At 40.4% G+C, this 21,184-nt stretch overlaps 1 protein-coding gene across 1 annotated transcript in view; it reads left to right on the plus strand.

Moving 5' to 3' along the window:
- fat2 (FAT atypical cadherin 2) overlaps window positions 1-21,184 on the plus strand; it is a 116,241-nt gene that overhangs the window by 26,355 nt on the left and 68,702 nt on the right. The window contains exons 4-10 of the mRNA XM_037780224.1: window positions 3,914-3,972; window positions 4,318-4,629; window positions 5,513-5,720; window positions 17,153-17,292; window positions 17,879-17,941; window positions 19,534-19,746; window positions 19,883-20,093. Coding sequence (XP_037636152.1) covers window positions 3,914-3,972; window positions 4,318-4,629; window positions 5,513-5,720; window positions 17,153-17,292; window positions 17,879-17,941; window positions 19,534-19,746; window positions 19,883-20,093 — 1,206 coding nt within the window. The remainder of the gene's footprint in view (window positions 1-3,913; window positions 3,973-4,317; window positions 4,630-5,512; window positions 5,721-17,152; window positions 17,293-17,878; window positions 17,942-19,533; window positions 19,747-19,882; window positions 20,094-21,184) is intronic.

Below are 21,184 nucleotides of genomic sequence, written 5' to 3' on the forward strand. Positions count from 1 at the left end.
ATTACATAAAAACACAGGGTTGAGCAAACAAAAAGACACACATAAATAAGAGAATATAGTACTCTTTTCCTACCGAGACACATTTTAATGCTAGGTGTTAAGGGGGTCTGTGTTTTTGTTGAGTTTGAATGAAGTGTGTTTTGATGATCAGCGAGGGAAAATGACTGTTGTCTGACTGGAGTCATGGTGGCTTTGATGATAGCAGATTAATTGTATGTTCTGAAGGTTAATAAATTATAGTAAATGTCCAAATTCCTGTTGATTGTAATTATTATATATTCACTTCAATACGTCACATAGCATCGCACCGTTTACCACCTCTGTTTACTAATTTCTCCTCCGCATTGATCGAATCCTCTTGGATCGATCTCAACTATGTGTTGTACATAATTTATGTTACTAGCTTTTGAAGGAGTGGTATGATGTTGGTTGTTATTATGAAGGAAGCAATTACAAAATCACACAGTAGTATTTGGCAGAAGAGATAAAGGAAATTATCTAAATGGGTTATAGAAAATAAAATGCTGCAATTACAGGATAGTGCGTGTCCTGGTGTGCTGAATACCGTCAGTGAGGGTTAAAATAAAGGCGTAGATGAGGCAGGCTGTTTTACCCAGATTTTAATCCCTCTCCTTTTGTCTATTTGGCAGCTCAACATCTCCTGCCAACACAGAGGTGATCGGTGTAATTAATCAGAGAGAATGCACATTGTACTTGGAGTTCTGCCCGTTTTCACACCTGTGCACACCTGGCCTTCAGCCTAACAGAATCCAACCTGCATCAACAATGACATGTGACAGTCAAACATGGATAAGTTGAAACTGTCTGTCAGCCGCTGACATTTTTATGTTCTTGACAGTTTTATGTTTCTATCAACAGATTATTTTCCCCCTAAATCCTCAACTTCTTCCCAGGCCTTTTGCAGTAAATCCATCTGCATAAATATGGGTGGGCCGCATTTTTTTAACTTTTCAATACTGACAATTAGACAGTGTTTGGCCAGGTGTGCTGAGGTAAAAAACATGGCAGGGTGTGAAGTTTTCTGTCAAGCTGTATTTCTGTATGAAAAGCTCCGTTTCAGTGCCTGTCTCTTTAATCCCCCCTCCAAAAAAAGCCCAGTGTTCTCTGATTGGCTTGTGAGAAAGAACATGGTGCACCTTTGCAGAGATAGTTCTCAAGCCGTGGGCGGTATACAGTGTATTCTAATGTGCCTGCGTGTGACATAGGAAGGGGTGCCAAATCTGAATGACTTGTTGAATCACATATTTTCCTATCTAGGCAACCCACAAAAAAACTGACTGGGTTGTCTTAGTCCACAGTTTGTGAAAAACAAAAGAGGTTTGCGTTGATGCTGCAATTGAGTGCTGCAGGTATGACGTTTCTTTGTAGGCCACCCCGGAACTTAGCATCACCCTGGTTCATTCGACAAAAAGCCAATGGGATTGTTCCATCGGGTTTTGGATTATTGCAGAAAATAATCTCTGTGGCAAACACACGTTTATGATACTTACACATTTTGTTCAGCAAGATAATCTCCACAAATGAACACCACTTTTATGATTTTTGAAGCGTGAATACAACCGCCAAAAGTAAAAAGCTAAGGTTAGGCTATAAACTAACTACACCACGGTCGCATGAGCGCGAGTATACACAACGAGGCTGTAAAGGCAGCGTGATGATGTTTAGTACAGCATTTTTAGGTATTAGGACTCATTCCTGCACCACTCTATAGCATCAGTAATATCAGAACTGGACAGCATTTCTTTGTCAGTATTTCATTAGTATTTTCCATGTCATGGTTTGTTGATCTGGTTTAAGTTAGCCTGTGATGGACAGTGTTTGACTGATGGTGAATGAAGTGCCTGCGCTTTTCTAAGCAGTTTTGAATAACGGCTTCTCAGATGGTTCTGTGTAAAAAAACATCTGGTGCGTCAGGTTAAGTATATAACCCCGTTGTGATCCTTGTTAAAGAACCTGATGTTCCTCCTTTCAGAAGCTGAGGAGCGTCAGATTCTCATAAAACCAAAATCATTTCACTACAGCAATAAACATGAGAGTTTTCCTCAGTCCTTGCCTTTGTGTGAAAGGGAATAAACACACACACACACACACTCTCATCTCTGTGTTATCCACACACTCCTCCACCTGACCCCTGTTATTATGCAGCCAGCAGCATTAGCAGCCCTCCTGTGTAAGCCAGTGTGTCTCTGCTCTCCCTATTAGAGCTAATAGCCGCCCTAAAACACTTCACTTCGTTTATTTAGATTAGATGAGACAAGGTCAAAAGCCCGACTGGGAAATTGACTCATAGCTGCAGGAAAAAAAGAGATAAGACGGAGCGAAATACATCAACATACAGCAAAGTTAGGGCTTTAAACAAAAATCTTAATTAAAAAAATGATAAATAATATATTTATGAATCGGTATAGATCCGGTTTTATTAAGATAATACCTCTGGTGGTATTTTATCAAAGTCCAAAACATATTTGTGAATATTATTATGATGCCATAGATGAGGTAATTTTCCAGTAAATACCAATAACTAACATTTCTCATAAAAAGACCATCAATACATTCTGCAAGCAGTTCTGTAGTTTATCTTTAAATGTGTGCAAAACAAGAGTAGAACGCATAATAATAATGTTTATACATACATAAGTGTCGCTGGCAGGTAATTGTGTCAGTCTGAAGTGAGGAAACAGCTGCAGACACGCAAAAAGACTCCCAACAAACAGCTGTACAGCAGCCAAATGTGTCTGAATAACCTGTTGAACCACATAGTGTATATCTTGTATCAGAAACAAACACATGTTAGTAGTGCAGACAAACACTGATTCATCAAACCGCCAGTCTGGTGCAGGTGATGAGTGGTCGGCCCGTGGGTTTTGGGCCGGATTGCAGAGGGCCAGCCCTACAAAACGCAAAAGTCTGTCACTGAGTCATTGACTGAGTGATGAAATTACACAACTGGTCGGCTGAGTGTGGAGTTTCCTCATTGGCTGTTGCTCTTTCAAAATGAAATAGTCCTTTATGCAAATGAGTCCGTCCAGCACGACGCGTCCAGACGAAGCTGTGAAACTAGGCGATCTAGCTCTAAAATGAAATGAGATTCAGCAGTGGCATCGCCTATTTCTCATTTTAAATGTTTTCAGAAGTAGATTTTGCTGGATTGTTTAGACGAAATAACAGAAAGTTTACGAGCAGGCCGCCATGCTGTTTCCTGTTTGAAACGGCGAACAGAAAACCAATCAGATGCATTCAACGATAGGGTACGTCACGGCTTGAACGGCCAGTTGAGTGGAGCAGCGCAACCCCTAGTGTCCTCGCCAGAACTGGTGGACATGTACTGTTGGATTTAACATTATAGACATGACCACTGACTATTTGTGTAACAATTTAGCCACAAACCAAGTCTTTTTTATTTAGTTTAGATTATTATATTTCTTTATTTTAATGTTATTAATAACATTTGTTTGTTCATCTCTTTTGTTGATGATGATTTCTTCCTTTTGTGGATTTGCACAGTCAAACAAAACATCATGACGCAGTTTGAGTAAAAAATATCTTAATGAGATTCAAAGTCATTTGCCAAGTTTTAGTGTTTGGCAGCAGAAAACTGGTGTACTGCTCTGAAGAGACTGACATACACACTCTCTAGACACACTCTAGCACAGGAGGATAAACTTTAAGGTAGACGTACACAAATATCCCAGCAACAACAACAGCAGCAGAAACAACATCCATAAACCAACATGTGTTTGTTCAGCTCTGAGACACATAAACACACCTACAACAACAGCAGCAGTAAAACTCCTAACTGTCTGTGTTTGTTTGTTTGTTTAGGTGTAATTAGCACTCTTACTTCCCAGGACTGAGACCCTCATACACTAACAACATTGATCTTTATTTGCAGGTGTTATCAGCACTCTCTCAGCCTTGGATCGGGAGGATAAACCAGAGCACAGTATCGAGGTGAGAGGTGAAAAATAAACAACATTTTCACTTTCCCCTCAGATTATGCTGAGATGGGAAAAACAAACGGTGTTCTGCAATAAATCCATGACAGTATAACATGTCCTACAGGCTGTTAAAAAAGGGTCACTTCAAGGCACTTCAATGAAAAAGCTTCCTTTAAAATGAAGATAAGGGGCTATTTTGTTGTTCCAGATTAATCCAGATTAATAGATAACAAATGAATCAACAATGAAAATAATCGTTAATTGCATTTCTAGTTTTTTTTATTGAATATATGGTTTAATCTGGCTTTAAAATAATATAATTATTGTGGTTTTAACCCTCTGTCTTCTTAATTCTCAGGTAATCGTTTCAGATAACGGATCTCCGTCTCTGCGCTCCACCGCCACCGTCGTGATCCGAGTTCTAGACGCCAACGACAACCGACCAAAGTTCACCGACAAACTTTTCCACGTCAAGCTACCGGAACAGCGCCAGCAGGCAGGTAAACAGGAAGTCTGCAGGATGGTGGCCCGTGACGACGACGAGGGCTCAAACGCCGTGGTGACCTACAAACTCCAAGACAACAGGGACGAGGGTTTTGAGATCGATGCGGTGACGGGTGTGGTGACATCGCACGGTGATTTCTGGCCTGGAAACTACAGCATTCTCACGGTAGGTGTCACAACTTCATTCACAGTTGTCAGTCATCTGGTTTACCCACATGGAAATGAAAACGTGTCTCCTGTCTTTCACCAAGAGTGATGAAGAGTTTGTATTACAACAGGCTTGAGGTAAATACTTTCTCTAAAGAGATGTGCTTCAGTTACGTGTCTCTGTAGGAGGTGTGGAGACTTTAAAGCCCACCAGCTCTGCTAAAGAGGCTTAATTACCCGTGCTTAACGGCACTTCACAAACACCTGCTCTGAAATCAATGAGTGGTCTCGATCCTTGTCATCACTCTGCATTGTAGAAGCCAGAGAGGTTCATCAGCAGCAGGAAACCTCTGAAACATCAAAACTCTTTTCTTTCCTCTTTCGTTGACATACAGATCAACCGTTAAGAGTTTGTTTCTCTCGATGTTGAGCACCTTCACAGAAAACTAAAAGATGAGACAGGTGTTATTTTATGTTTTTCTTATCGTTAACAAATTTTACAAAGAATAAAACCAACAATGTGTCAGACCGCCACTCTATACTTTACGGCTTCCCTACCGTGTTTGTAGCACTCAGCCCCGAGCTCATTGGTACCAAGTGAGGATGTAAGTCCTTAAAAATGACTCACAGATCTATAGAGACACCGCGATTCACGTTTTTTTGGCTGATCCTGAGTGCCGATCTGCGATGAGCCGTATCGGCCAATACACAGACGTTTTTTTTGTTGTTGTTTTGTTTTGTTATAGCAGCTTGTATACAAGGCTAAGAGTTCAAGGTAACACGGGGTGAGTAATTGATGTATAAATGATAATTTTGTGGGTGCTCCTTTAAGGTCTCCATTATTGTCTCACATTAGCTCTATTTTTAGTTAAACCCTCATTTAAATTTTATTTAATTTCCAGATTAAAGCTACAGACCAGGGCAGCCCGTCACGCTCGTCCACGGCGAGACTCGACATCGAGTGGATCTCCCGCCCGCCGCCCTCTGCTGAGCCAATCACGTTCGATGAGCCCCCCTTCACCTTCGCCGTCATGGAAACGGAGCCTGTCACTCACATGGTGGGCATCATCATGACGGAGACGCATCGGCAGCGGTGGTTTGACATCATAGGTGAGGGGAAACAAACACACACACACACACACACACACACACACACACTGTGGTATTGATCTGCAGCTGTTTGCCTCCGACAGAATGAACTTCAAGATAAAAAACAAGCATCACACAAATGAGGGTAATGATCTCTAAAAGAAGACAAAGGAGGAAGTAAAAAAACGATTCATTTTTATTTCCACAAAACACTCAATCTGACAAGAAAGGGCAGAAAACGAAAGACAAAACGCAGCTGAATCAGAGCTCAGTGATCACTGTGTAATGACCTCACATAGACCACTAAACTCCTGCAGCCGCGGCACAAAGCACAACATATTATTATTATTATATCTGACATCCACCTTATTGCCATTTACGCCAAAGTGCTGACTTGTGGAGCCCCGTTTCTCACCGGAGAACACACACAGGTTACAGACAAATAACCTGTCTCCTGTTTCTATAGAGGCTCATATAGATGGATGATCCGTGAAATTCAGTGTTTCCAAAACTTGTTTTGTGATGAAGTGCTGTGATTTATTTCACTTTTTCCTAAATCAATCTCTTTAGTTGTTTCCCAGAATAGTTTTCGTCAGCTTGCCAGAACTCGTGTGACTTTCGGCTGTTGGGTTATAAATTATATGTGGAGGTGGAGGAAGTGGACTGCAACCGTACGAGCACAGCAAGAGTTTTCAGGCTAACGAAAGTGAGAACAGCATCCCAGATTGAATCCTAACCTCTTTAGTGGCTGCTTCATATTTTCTTTTTTTTGCTCCTGTGGGTATAGAAGCGGATATTTCCACAGGATCTTTCCCTGAAAGCTCGCACTCTTTAATCCTGAGGGACTGACAGAAAGACATGATGCTTAGTGTTGATGTTTTCTATCGACTCCAAGCTCTCAAACTCCACTTGCAGTGCGGGAAATATTTGGGTGTGACACTAATGTACGAAAAAACTCCAAGCAGGGAGAAGTAGATTATGAGAAGTCATTTTAAAGGATCACTACGCAATGTTTTGTTTTACGCAAGGAGGCTAAATAGCGCTCCAAACTTGCTCTAAATTTTGTCGAGGAACAACTGGAATGGCCATTTTCAAAGGGGTCTCTTGACCTCTGACCTCAAGATATGTGAATGAAAATGGGTTCTATGGGTACCCACGAGTCTCCCCTTTACAGACATGCCCACTTTATGATAATCACATGCAGTTTGGGGCAAGTCATAGTCAAGTCAGCACACTGACACACTGACAGCTGTTGTTGCCTTTTGTGCTTGAGTTTGCAATGTTATGATTTATGCATATTTTTATGCTAAATGCAGTACCTGTGAGGGTTTCTGGACAATATTTGTCATTGTTTTGTGTTGTTAATTAATTTCCAATAATAATATATATACATACGTTTGCATAAAGCAGCATATTTGTCCACTCCCATGTTGATAAGAGTATTAATACTTGACAAATCTCCCTTTAAGGTACATTTTGAACAGATAAAAAATGTGTGATTAATTTGCGATTAATACTATTAACTATGGACAATCATGTGATTAATCGTGTTTGAATATTTTAATTGATTGATAGCCCTACTAAGTATATTTATTCAATTACAATTTTGAGGTACTTGTACTCAACTTTATACTTCTACTCCATGACGAGTCAAATATTATACTTTTTACTAGTTACTTTCCAGATTCAGATTACTGCTACAAAATATAATCAACAAGTACATTATGATATTATTATACTAGTAAGACTTTATACTTTTGATCACCAGGGGAAAATTCACACATGGTTATGTTTGGACCAGCTCTTTTTCTTGTTTTTAATTGTGTTTTTTAATTTTATTGGCTAAATCTGTGGTTGCCTTTCTGTGCTGCCTGGGAGAATCAGGTCAGGGCAAAAGAAGCCCAATCCTCCTGGCTGTGTACAGTGTCAGCTGGTTAGCAATTTAACTATGCTAGATTATCAATTTACCTTACTTTTAGAAACAACATGAGACACACAACAAGAAACTCTCTCAACCAGCATTTGTGGTTGCTCTTTAGGCTGCTCTCATATCCTGCCCCTGGAGCTGAAAAGCATAAAAAAGGATGATAAAGAAAACAAACATGTTGACCAGCGATGGCAGAACATGAGAGTGACTTTGGTGTGGAAAGCTTTGAAGAGGTACAAAGGGCTTTGAAGGGGCTGGTGAAGCCGCATGTTTTCTGTCTGAGGTGATCATTTAATCCGTAGAGAAGGCACTCTGCGGCCATTGAAAGAAAATGACAGACAGGAGTTTTTGACGTGCCTTAGAGGTGGAATGTAAGTCTTAGCAGTAGATGGGTGTGACCGTTAGCTTTGACCGACCTCGTTCACCTTGAATACCCACGTATAACCTCACCGTCAACTAATACAGTCTACATGCACCCACATGCACATGGACACACAAAGACAAAACTAAGGAACTCGTAAACAGTCAAAAGATTATGTTTTCTGATGATTGTTTCTGACAAATCTTCACAGTTTCGCTGTAGATTTTGTCATAATTTCCTCTTTGTTTATATTTTTGATTTGTGTTATATATTAAGTTGTGTATATAGTTACATATTCCGTTTATAAATATGTATATATTACGTAATAACCAGTTAATTCATTGACGTCTGCTTCGCGGCCATCAAGGCTTTTTTTGTGGTGTGTGAGAGAAGAACGATTAAAACTAGAAATCCTTAGCTAAATGTTTAGATGATAGATGGATAGACTCAACATAAATAGATGCAAACAAAAGATAGATAAATAATACAACCTTGCCACCACAGAAGCTTAAGTGTTCCTGGAGTGATGGATGAATAGAGAGAAAAAGGAGGAGGAGGAGAGGAAAAAAAGGTCTTGGTGTCAGCGGTATCAGCAGGACGGTTTTCTCTCTGTGAGGATAAATCAGCAGCGCTCCTCCTCTCATCACCTGCCAGATCACCACAGGAAAGACGACTGGCCATTCCTGCTCTTCCTCCTCTTCCCTTCTCTTCCTCCTCCTCTCTGGCTTCTCTCAGCCCCGAACACACACAGCATTATGGAAATTAAAAGGCTTGACAATATTTTTATTTGAAGTGGAAATCATCTCCGTGACTCCGGACGTGTCGATGTCTCCTTCCCTTTGAGGCTCGCAGGAAAACACACGAGGGTTTGCCAGGCCGTTTCCTGCCAGGCAGGGCAGTGTGTGCTGCAGAGAAAGACCGAGGTTCCTCCTGTTCAGTTTGCTGTGCCAAGCCCGATCTGTGCCAGATCCCAACAGAACAACAACAGACACTCTCTGCATCCCCGTGGGGACATTCAGTTGTCTCATAGCTGCTGACGCCGGATGTTACGTCTTGTGACATTTTTGTGTTACATTATGTCACGAAGCAGAGGAGTCCTGATCATACTGAGGAGTCCGGCAGTACGCTATCACGCCAACTATAGTTCAAAAATATAGTTTTCAAACTTATTATTGCATGACAAAAAATAGCTTTCTCCAAGAAATAGTTGGCAGAACTTTCATGCATCTATTATCTCTTTCATTTTTCCCTGACAACATCAATAACTATTACGCAGAAAGAAGTCCGATGCATTTACTCAATATCTTTATATATATAAATATATATTACTGAATTATCCAATATTTTCACTTCATTCACACATCTCTCATGAATCTACAACGGTGTATTAGAGCCATTGTAGGTAAAAAAATTAAATAAAATTCAGAGCCAGGTGACGGGGGTAGTATTCTGAGAAAAAATTCTAAATTTCCAAGATTAAAGTCCTGAATCTAGGAGAAAAAAACTCACAAATTTACAAGAAAAAAATTCAGATATTCTCTGAGATTATAAAGTGATATGTCTCATATGTCAGTCATTGTCAGCAATTATTATTATTTTTTTTTTTTCTAGCAACACCAAAATCTAAGAATAAAGACATTTCCCTCACAATTTAATTTATTTGGGACACAGGTAACATGTTTTATACTTCTGGTGAATATAATCCAATTCATTTTATTTCCCTATATTTATTTTATCAACACCTTATTTTGAAAACCAGACATAGTCACATGTGTATCCTCGAACCATGAATGTCAATATGGTTGCATTACAATTTTCACGTCAGCTGATTTGATGATGGAGATGAGAGTGACGGCTGGCTTGACTGCAGTGTGATGAGGTTGATCTAACGTGGCAAAGTGAAGTGATGTGGTTTCTTGACAAAAGAAAATATTTATTATTAATTTTCTGAGTTTTTTTCTCGTAAATTTGTGACTTTAATATTACCCCTACCCCGGCTGTGTAATTTTTATTTCATTTTTTACTTACAATGGCCCTAATACGCTGTCGTATGAATCTGTAGCTTTTGAATGTGTTTAGCAATGAGCATGTAGTTCACATCGGCTCCACTTTGGCAACTATTTTCTGAAGTTTTCTGAAGTTGCCACCATACAGGTACATGAAGAAGTAATTCATTTCCCCTTTTTTCATATATAGAATAGCTCGTACCTTTGCAGTATATTTGCCTTGCAGTACAGTATGTGCTAAAAATGTAAAACCACAGTGCAAAAATACTCAATTGCAAGTCAAATTCTTCCATGTTGTTGCTCGTCTGGGTGGTTCTAGGTATGACTATATCATACACAGTTGACTATTTGAATCTATAGCTATACATAATATTTTAAGACATTATCTGTTTGCATGAAAACGCTTCATCTGCAAAGTAACCACACGGAAATATAGGCAGAGTAGAAGTATGAAGTCTCATGGAATTGAAATAGTAAAGTATAATATTTGTTCAGTTGTGCAGTAGTTGAGTAAACATGTTATGTTTTGCGGTAGCTCTGACAGCTCTGTGTTCAATCAGAGCTGAAGTGTTTGTTGTCTGTTGGATAATTGTGCAGCGTTTTCCTCTATGTGTGGTCTGACAACATGACTCAGTAATTATCACTGATGGCCTGTCAACCGTCAGATCAACCTCTTCTCTTCTCTTTGTATTTTTAGTGGTGAGAAATATGATACTTCACCTATCGTTTTCATTTCCATTTCGATAGCTACATGATGAGACTGGAGATAGGCCACTGTATTTCAAATTTATTTTATTCCACCCCAGTCTGCTCCACAGTCGTGCATCACTGACCCTCATCTTGTTGGCAGATGAGGGAATGTTGTTGTGTCACAGGACTCCTCTCCCATGCAGATATGATCGGGCAGTTATCGCTCCGCTTTTACCTTCCAGCAGCAGAACCCAGATGCCTATCGAGCCTCTCTGGCCGTGAAATAACTCAGAGGGACAAATGAAGACTTCTCTCGCTGTCAAAATAACTCAAACAATTCCTGTGAATCTGCACAAAAAACAACACGCTGTTTTTAGAGCCAAGAGGAAAAACAAATTTCTAACGTCAGGATATCAAAGAGCAGGCGAGTCTGCTGTTTGTGGATGGATGCAGCGTTCCTACGGACTCACTGGACTGTGATCTGTGTGCTGGAGCGGGTCCCAGCTGGATAGGATGTAGTCGGGATGAGGGTCAGCACCTGCAGGTCCGAGGCCGTGGCTCGCTGCTGGTGGACGAGGTTTGTCCCCTGCAGGGGATGGTTGAGCATCTGCTCTGAGTGATTCAGGCGTCTCTGGGTCTGAATCCGGCAGGGACACAATGGGAATGAAAAACTGCTTGCGTGAAAACAATTCTGTCCCTTTCATTTAAGGATTAGAGAGCAATGTAAAGGAATAGTTCATTTTGGGAAATACACTGTCTTTTCTAGAGTTAAATGAGAGTATTGATACCACTTTATACCACATTGTGAAAGTGAATCATAACGTTGTGAGTTGAATCAAAAACACATTAGGGTTAGGCAACAAAACTACTTGGTTAGGTTTGGGAAAACATCGTGGTTTAGTGAAGGCACGCAAGTTACGTAACAAAAGTACAGTTTCATACGGGACTCGAACAGCGGTCTCCTTGGTGAAAGTCCTGTGTTTCTTTCACCTATCCATCATCCCTGACTGCCACCCCAGGTGGACTTTGTCGCTCTTTATACTAAGTCACTCGACTTTTTCCTTCGCTCCTGTCATAATTACTATGGCCACTAGAGGTCAGCGTCTTCTTCTTGTATTCGTATCAGTGATCTAACGTGAATAGATGATAATGGCCTTCTTCCAAAATGTCAAACTTGAGGCTTCAAAGCTGTAGTCCACAAACCAGTGAGTGCCGTAACGGCCTTCTGAACCTACTAGTAGATATAGCAGTCCCCTTCTAACCCATATATATGAGGCTGATAACTGATAATTGTTGATTTTGGTATTTGTAGGGAATTTTTTCTTGATGACTGCCTTGAGGAAAGGTCAGGGTGTCACCTAAATCATTAGTATTTAATAAGGGCTGTCAAAGTTAACGCGATGATGCGACACTACTACTATACGACACAAATTTTGTTAGTGCATTAACGCTACTTGTGATTTTTAGGTTGTAGCGGGCTCAGCTTTTAAGCTACCACTTTCACACCTCTCCGGTAAATATACAGCTATAGTTATCTTAGCTTTGCAAAAACAGCGGAAACGGGGAGAAACAGTTAGCCTGGCTTCATCCAAAGGTAACAAAATCTGCCTAGCAGCATGTCTAAAGCTCATTAATTAACACGTCATATCCAGTTTGTTTAATCCGTACAATACCGTCACATGTGAGAAGCTCAAATCAGAGAAAGACATCTTTTCTAAATGAATGACAAACAATTATCAACATTGTTGCGCCTATTCCATGAAGCTTTACCATTCACTGCACTTTAGTTGAAGTTATTGTAACTGTACTGCACTGCTAGGGAGAAGAGAGAGACATTGTCAGAGGAAATAATCAATAGATCTTCATTTCTGACCCTCACCTATTACCTCAACCTCTGAGCAGTGATTCGAAGAGTACAGCTACTGATCAAATCAGAGAGAAATGATGTCCTCTCAGCAGGAAAGTTGACCTGATTGACTTTTGTACAGGGTGAGGACAATATGCGTCTTCTGCTGAGCAGAGCTGTTGAGGCAAGTCAGATACCTGCAGGACACCCCGAGGCAGACACAGGACAAGTTGAGGAATTGAACCTCGTTGTGCCTTGAAGCAATTATTGGAGGAAGTTACAGCAGGAAAGGACATCTGTTTCATGGTCAATTCCAACTTGCCCTGAAGGGAATGTCTGCTGTCTGCAAAGTGAATTCCACAGTAATTTAAGTATCAGTCAGGTGTTTTTTAGATACCTTGCTCTAGAGAAAAGTGCATAGTTATATCATCATTTGTGCAAATTTGACCATTGAAGCTTTTGTTCAGTATGTGTTTATTCGTCCCCCAAACCAAGAACTCTGGTTCTTTCTTTTCTCTCCCATCTCTTATCGACTTTGTAGGCAATTGCGCCACCTTTTAAAATTTGCTTTTCGTCCAGTATTCACTCTCTTTTTAGTTCTGTTTTGCTCTCCACCAACTCTTCCACTTCCTTCACCAGCTAGTCTCTAACTGTGTCTGTTTGGTGCTCAGCAGGTAGCATTAAGGGGGTTTATCACAGCTTGTTTGCTGAAAACTGCTGCTTGAAACGAGAAAATAGTTCTTATCCCTTCTGCTCTGCATGTGATGTCCACCTATGTGACATATAAAGCTACATATAAGCAAGTACCGAGGGGAAAGTCAAGCATGACGGGCTCCAGGCCTCTCAGCTGGCTTTGTTGCCACCGTGGACCTGAAAACATCCAGAAGATGGATGGAAGAATGGATTGATAAAAACATCCTGAATGGAAGATCTTTTTTTTCGTGCATGGCTGGCTCCAGAGGGAATAGAACCTCCAACCATGGCAGGAATATCATATCTTCCAGGAAATGATCAGTAAGGTGAAAAATTGCTTTCCCAGTACATATTCCTCTCTGTGTGCTGAGTCGTCCGCCGGCGATGAGCAATGCTGCGTCCGATGCAGTCGTGTTTGTTTTCATGAAAGGCTTCCTGGATGCTGGCGTGTGTCTTACAGGAAGTCAATCCAGGGATTTGGAAATCTAAATCAGTTAAACAGAGCTGTCAATGTGGCTGCTTAGTCTGCAGTGGTTCAGCTCAGTCATTAGGGCGTAACGGATGGAAATGGACCTCTCGATGACCCAATTATCTATCGATCAACAACAAACAGAGAGTGTGTTTGTGTACAAGGAAAGGGAAGAGGAAAATTAGAGAAATGTCGAAGTGCTTTATTCCACTCTTCTTTTCACATAAATGCAAAAATGATACGTGATTTAAATTAAAATGAAGTGCAGCCTCAACCATCTCGTAATACAAACAAATAGAGGTACAAAAGCATATGTGTGTGTGTGTGTGTGTGTGTGTGTGTGTGTGTGTGTGTGTTTAGCCCTTCGCAAGGTGGATATCTTAATAAACACCATCTGGTCCGAGCAGGCATGAGGTTTACCTTTCTCACGTACGTACAAACAACCTGCTGAGAGAGAAGAAAGTCATGAAGCAAGGAAAATCAAGGGGGTGCAGGATAAAGAGCGAAAAGAGGAAGAAGGAGGGAAGGAAAGAAAGAAAAGGAAAAGAGGATAGAGGAAGCAAATGAGTGAAAGAAAGAGAAACAGATGGGCGGAGTGCATCAGATTTGAAACCATATGTTTCAGGAGAGAAGAAAAACAATCAGTCGGTAAATAATCAGATGGATAAAGGATAGAACATGACTATGAGTACACTGATGCATACAAAAGTACTAATCCCATCCCACATTTGAACACCTGGCTTTTTTAATTTAATTGGCAGCAACAAGGTCAGTTTTTCAATTCAGGATTTAAAGGGATATGAAGTTTTCATTATGAAGTTTGGTGTTTCTCACCAGGATGCTTTGTATGTGCCTTTAAATTCTAAAAAAACATATTGATTAAATTTCCTATTTAAGAGCCCCACTGATATATATCAGTATCGGACTTTATGTAGGTCGATAAGTAACAAGAAAGTGCAGCATTGTCAAAGATATGTTTGAGGTAAATTAGAAACAGTGTCTCCATTGCATAGTTTGTCCACCAGAGAGATCTGACAAGGTTATTTTTTAAATGTAAAATGTCAAAAAACACATTTAAGGGATCCTTACAGTGGGCAACCTCTGGGTCTGAAAAGTGAAGCCAATGCTGAAGTACCTTAAACTTGCATTCTTTCTAACAGCCAGCAGGGGGCGACTCCCCTGGTTGCAAAAAGAAGTCTGATTGTATAGAAGTCTATGAGAAAATGAGCCTACTTCTCACTTGATTTATTACCTCAGTTAACATTATAAACATGAGTTTATGGTCTCAATCACTAGTTTCAAGTCTTCTTCAATACAGCGTGATGTTCATTTGGTAAATTATGGTCCCATTTAGAGTCAAATAGACCATAAAGCAGGGTAAGCTTTAGGACGTGGCTACCTTGTGATTGACAGGTTGCTACCACGGCGTTGTCTGGTCTGGGAGTTGTCCGTGTTTTCGTTTTAGAACTTTAACCCTTTCACAACGTGTTTTCAGTTCATGAAAGTTAATTGGAACATTTTGGTTTTTGGTCTTATTCAGCATTCGGTTGTAGCTCCACCGTCTCGTGTCACTTCTGGTTGCAAAAAACCAAGATGGTGACGGCCAAAAAGCCAAATTCCAGGCTTCAAACAGTAGTCCACAAACCAATGGGTGACGTCACGGTGACTACGTCCTCTTTCTATATACAGTCTATGTATCCTTATCAACAATATTTGTTTATGTTATTGCATATTTATGTTAAAAAAAAGAAAGAAAACATCATATATATATATATATATTTCAGTATCAGTTTCAAACATTTAGTGTCAATCGGGCTAACTTCCCAGTCCTGTGTTACATTTGCAAAGTTTTATTTTCATGCATTGAAAGTGAGTTGTTTGCATTGACTTATAGTTTTCTTCTCCTCTTGTCTTTGGCACTTTTCTGCCTTTTTTTTATGGCATTATTGCCACGACTATGCATCACTGCTCTGTGAAGTTGGCAGAAATGTGTATTACATCCTCCCAGTAGAAACATCATGAGGACCAACTCATTAAAATATTAGTGTTCACCAACTCCACAGTTCATCTTAAAGTCTGGATAACACACACTGTTCGTGTCCAATTGTGTCCAATCAACCAATCACATTTACTCATGTATTCATGATTATCATCCCTGCACAATCTACTTCCACTGCTCTGGCAGCAGGACAGGATGGAGAAACAGTCAAGGTTAAACAAACTCTGAATACTCTTTTAAAGTCAGACAGACAAGTGATCAGATAGACGGTGTTGTTGCTGTTTTGGAGGGTGTGGGTATCTCAGTTGGTTTCTCACCTCTGTCTGTAAATAAGAAGTCATCAACATGTCCTGTTGTGATGGATGGATCCATATGAAGGGAAGAAAAATCTATTCCTCTGTTTTTCTCTGTATTTTTTGTTCTATTTTAATTCAATAAGTCTAACAGTTTATCAGAAAACACTTTTTACCAAACTCCAGCAAAAGTTTTTACAAAACTCAAATTTGCAAAAGTCAGTTCATACAATAAAGCCAGGATGAGATTACCGTGCACGGCAGCTGGATTCATGCAATGTCACGACTATCAGGAGAGAATCGTGGGATCACATGTCACACGAAAATCCACCTTGTCAGGCTTCAAGTTATGCGTTTGTGTCTGGACCAATCAGCATCCTGTGAGGAGCTATGGGCGTGGGTTAGGTGTGTGATATGACACAGAGAGGTAACTGTTGGTTCTAAACAACAATGGCGGCTCCTGAAGAGGTTATGTAGCTGCAATAGCATCAGTTATATCAGGACTGGAGAGTATTTCTTCATTGAAAGAAGAGCAAAGAACAACACTGAAGGTTTTTTGTCGATGGAAAAGCTGTTTTCGCTCTTCTCCCGACTGGCTTCGGCAAGAGTTTGACTGACAGGTGGCTCATCCAATCACCTGCCAAGTATTTTTTTGAAAGTGCCTGCCCTTTTCCAAACAGTTTCCAATGACGGCTTCTCAGATGTTTCCGTGAAACAAACCCATCTGGTGCGTCAGGTTTAACGATGACATGCTGCATTGAAAACATGCCCTGAACATTGCTTCATAATTAATGACATTAACAACATTTGTTACATGACGGTACATAATTGGCTGTATAACATAAAAGAACATGTAGTCAAAAGTGCCTTTTTCTCAAAGTTTCTTCAGAATGGGACTGGGGCTAACAGAGTTTGGGTCTTTCAAAGTTAGACAGTGGATCATAAATTACAGCACCCCCCCTACAGGGAAATCACTGCAATTCTTTACATGCTGGAGGACGATGCCAAGATGCATCTTTCCTGCAACCAGTCAAAATCAGACCTGCAGAGTCTGACACACCATCTAAGATATTACATCTGACAGCTGGACACCCACATACTGTAGGAATAAACTTCTGAGTGTGTCTCTCCCTCACCTGTCTCTCTCTCTCTCTCTCTCTCTCTGTCAGGTGGCGATGAGGAAAAGGACTTTGATATCCAGAGAAATACGGGAACCATCTCGATCGCCCGCCGGCTCGATGCGGCTCGACGCTCCAACTACAACATGACGGTGCGGGTCACCGATGGCCACCATAGCGCCACCACACAGGTCAGAACCACACACTGCAAAACTAAAGATTTTCACACAAAATTTGCAAAAAGTAAAAATGTAAGGACTTACGAAGGAAACCTGTTTATCTGACCTAGGAAATAAGGAAAGAATGGTCTGAATTTCACTTTTATTTGAGGATTAAAACAAAAGTTTTTTCCCTCCAGTTTCAGTATATTTAGATAGTCAAACATAATTGATAGCTATAAGACAACGAGCAGCTCAGCTCACTTTTTGCAGAACTAGTGGGCAGTTTTTTTAGAAGTGAGAAGTGACCATAAAACACCACACTGTGTTGGTTTAAAGATAGAAGAAACCAAAACTCTGTCCTCTGAACACGCTATGTTATTTTTAAGTTGAACCCACTGAGCTGCACCAGCAACTTTAAACAAAAAAAAAACTGTATTTATGCCCTCAATCGAGTTTGAAAATCTCTGGTTTAGAATCTAATCTTAAACCCCGCAGACAGCAGCGGCTCAGGTGCTGCGTGTGAAGCAGGTTTGAACCGCCGCTTTCCATATTTAATGTTGGTCATGCTGAGCATCCATTTTCTCAAACCCTGTGTGTTCCATCTCACAAACTGCAGGCCTACATCCGTGTGCTGGACATGAATGAGCATCGGCCAGTCTTCCTGAAGCCGCTGTACGAGGTGAGAGTCGAGGGGAGATCCAGTCCATTTGAGTAGTAGAGCTCACAGGAGACTTATTACAGCAGCAATACCCAAAAGGACATTCTTTACAGATAATTATAGGTTTGTCAGAGATGCAACCAGGTGTGAAAAGCAGCAGACCACGGTATGTCCGAAGTGGTGTTGAGGTATTTATTCATAGTCAGTGTATTACCTACAGTAGATGGAGTTTGGAGAAACAGACAGGAGTACCAGCACAGCTGCAAAGCAATATACTGCTGTGGACGGGGGCAGCAGCAAAACGTATTTTAGACATCTAAAAAAATCAATATCAGTTTAAGCGTACGCTATATTTAGAATTTTATCAAAGTTTTAACTCGCCATCAGACAGCCCTTTCCAACGGGCAACTGAAGCCGTTATATCGCTCTCTTCAAAGCCACCAGACTCCATTCATGAAAACAGTAATTTTACCTCACAGAACACAGAGGTTGCTGGTCTACCACTGTCTCGATCGGTTAGTTTGTTTGTGTTATTGTGTGACTTTGGTGTTTTAAAGGGTTCAGGCTGCATTCACACTAGATTGGGTGGTGCAGTGATTTGCTTCAGGGTTGTTTGGGAGAGTCACTTTAACTCCATTGACTATTTTTGTCATCGGAGTCTGGTGGTTGTTAAAGCCTCTGACGGCCTCTACAAAGACTCAGTGGTCAATAAAATGTGCTAAAATAGTCAGTACATTGCTTTTCTCACATGCTGGTACTCCTGGTACTATCCGTTTAAGGACTTTGAGTCTTATGATTATAGAGGACAAGCAGTATTGCTGTTGCTTTTCACACCTGGTTGCATCTCTGACATACCCATTATTATCTGAAACAATCTGAACTATCCTTATACGCATTAGCGTGCTTTTCCAAAGGGTTTTATACAACAAAACTATCTAAGTTAACTAACTTTCCATAAAAGACCACACCAGTATTCCTCAAACTTTTTCTGCCATGTCCCCCAATGGAAGCTGAAAAAAATATTAATGCCCAAAGAAAGACACAAGAGACAAAGATGTCTTCCCCAAAAAGTGTAAGTCTCACTGAGATATGACTCTGAGTGTGTTTTATTATTTAAATTGTGGCAATTGGGCGCTAAGGGTTTTAAAGTACCTTAGGCCATGCTTTATTGATTTCTGTTCTGGTTTTTGAGAGTCTTTGTGGTAACCAGGAAGCTTTTAGAAAGATCTCTAAAGTCAGAGATCTTTTAGACATTACTCTTTCAATTTAAATGTAGACACATGTTGAGAATTATTATCAACCTCTGCAGGCATTCTTTACTGTAATTATCAGGACAACCAATACACAGTACGAGGCTGCTGCATCACTGTTGTTTCCTTAATCACAGTAATCAACGCCCCCTCTGGTCCTGTCTCTGAAATTGTTGCTCTAACACAACATTTTCCTGTCCTCAAAATGTTTTCTGTTGTTAGTCGGACCACCTTTATGAATAAAAATTGTGTTCAAATTGAAACATAAAAGTCCAGGTATTCAGTTTCCTATTTCATTTTTCAAACCCTGTTGTTTCCTGTGTTTGTTTTTCTTTTTCATTTCCTCCTGTGCGTGTTTTTAAGGTGAGGGTTCCTGAGGACACCTCCCCGTGGAAGGACATCCTACAGATCAGCGCGCGGGACGCCGACACCAACAGTAAGTTGGTGTACTCCATCCACAGCAGCCTACACCCAGACAGCACCAAGTTCTTCCATCTGGACCCAAAGAGTGGAGTCATGGTGATGACGGAGGAGCTCGACTATGAGACGATCTCCGTTCACACGCTCATCGTCATGGTAATCACACATTTATCTCAGTAGAGTGCAGTAGAATCTAATGAAGTTCAACTTGACTTGACCTTAAACGAAACAAATTTAAAAGAAACAACTATCAAAAATGCATCTAAAAAGAGGTTTCTTTGCTCTTTCTCAGGTGCGTGACCAGGAGATCCCAGTGAAGAGGAACTTTGTGAAGGTCGTGGTTCACGTGGAGGACTGTAACGACCACTCGCCGGCTTTCCTCAGCCCCCGCTACGAGGCCAGCATCTCCAACCTGGCCCCTACGGGCTCCGAGATCATCCGGGTCAAGGCCCTGGACAAGGACATGGGCAGCAATGCCGACATCAGCTACTCTCTGAACTCCGGTGAGCAGCGAAGAGAACATCTCTTATTTATTTTGCTCCTTTTCAGCTTCACTCTGCTTTACAGTCATTCAGCTGCACATAAACACACCTGGGAGCTGCCGCCAATTTCTAATATAGACCGCCGGGAGCTGCCCCGTACAAGCGCAGCCTTCAGATGTCGACTACTTAGCTTAGAAGGTTCAAGGGCATAATGATGGTGCCTGAGGGAGGAAAGTGTTTCTGTGTTGCCTCCTCAGCCATGATTTTCTGTTTGGTTTAAGCCTTTAAACCTGCTGGTCTCTTGCTGATCATACATGATCAAAGCAGTTGACAGTGACCCCGACTGCTGCAGGGGAGCACATTATGCAGCCGTTCAGTGTATTTTATACAGCAAGAACATCCAATTTAAAAGCTAATAGTCCAACCTTTAACACTTTTCCCCTTATAACTAGACAACAATTAATATGCCAACAGGGTAAGATAGATGTAACTGACTCCTGAGCAGTTTCTCTAGTTTAAATAACATAAGTACTTTCAAACCAGAAAGAATACTCACTGCAGGAGAATCAAGAAAATGATAATCTTTTTTATAATGCATTGTAATCTCTGTTATAATGCATATAATGATTTAGATTTTTACTTAAACAATGACCACTTAGAGTGACTTATGATCACATTATAATGTGATTATGATGCATTATAAAAAAAATTATAATGTATTACAACAATTGGAAATTAATATACTTTGATCCTTGCAAAAAACAGCAATTATTAAGTATTATGATACTTGACCTTATAAGTCATTATAAAATGCTTTGTGTTATGATTATTGTTATAAATCAGTATGGATATTTATAACTTAGAATAGTGCTTATAACTATAATTATACAGTGCATGTACAGTACAGTACATATAAAGTGTTGCCAAAAATAACATTTTAGGATGGAATAATAGATAAATGTACAAATATATTGTTCATGCAAACCTGTAAGACAGATAGGAGATGTATTCACTCACTGCATAAAACTCCCACAAGGAAAGCATAAAAGAAGCAGCAACATTTCTGTTATACACCTATAAAATGGATAAAATGATAAGAATAAATGCATTTC

This window comes from Sebastes umbrosus, chromosome 9, assembly GCF_015220745.1.
Source record: "Sebastes umbrosus isolate fSebUmb1 chromosome 9, fSebUmb1.pri, whole genome shotgun sequence".
Classification (NCBI taxonomy): Eukaryota; Metazoa; Chordata; class Actinopteri; order Perciformes; family Sebastidae; genus Sebastes; species Sebastes umbrosus.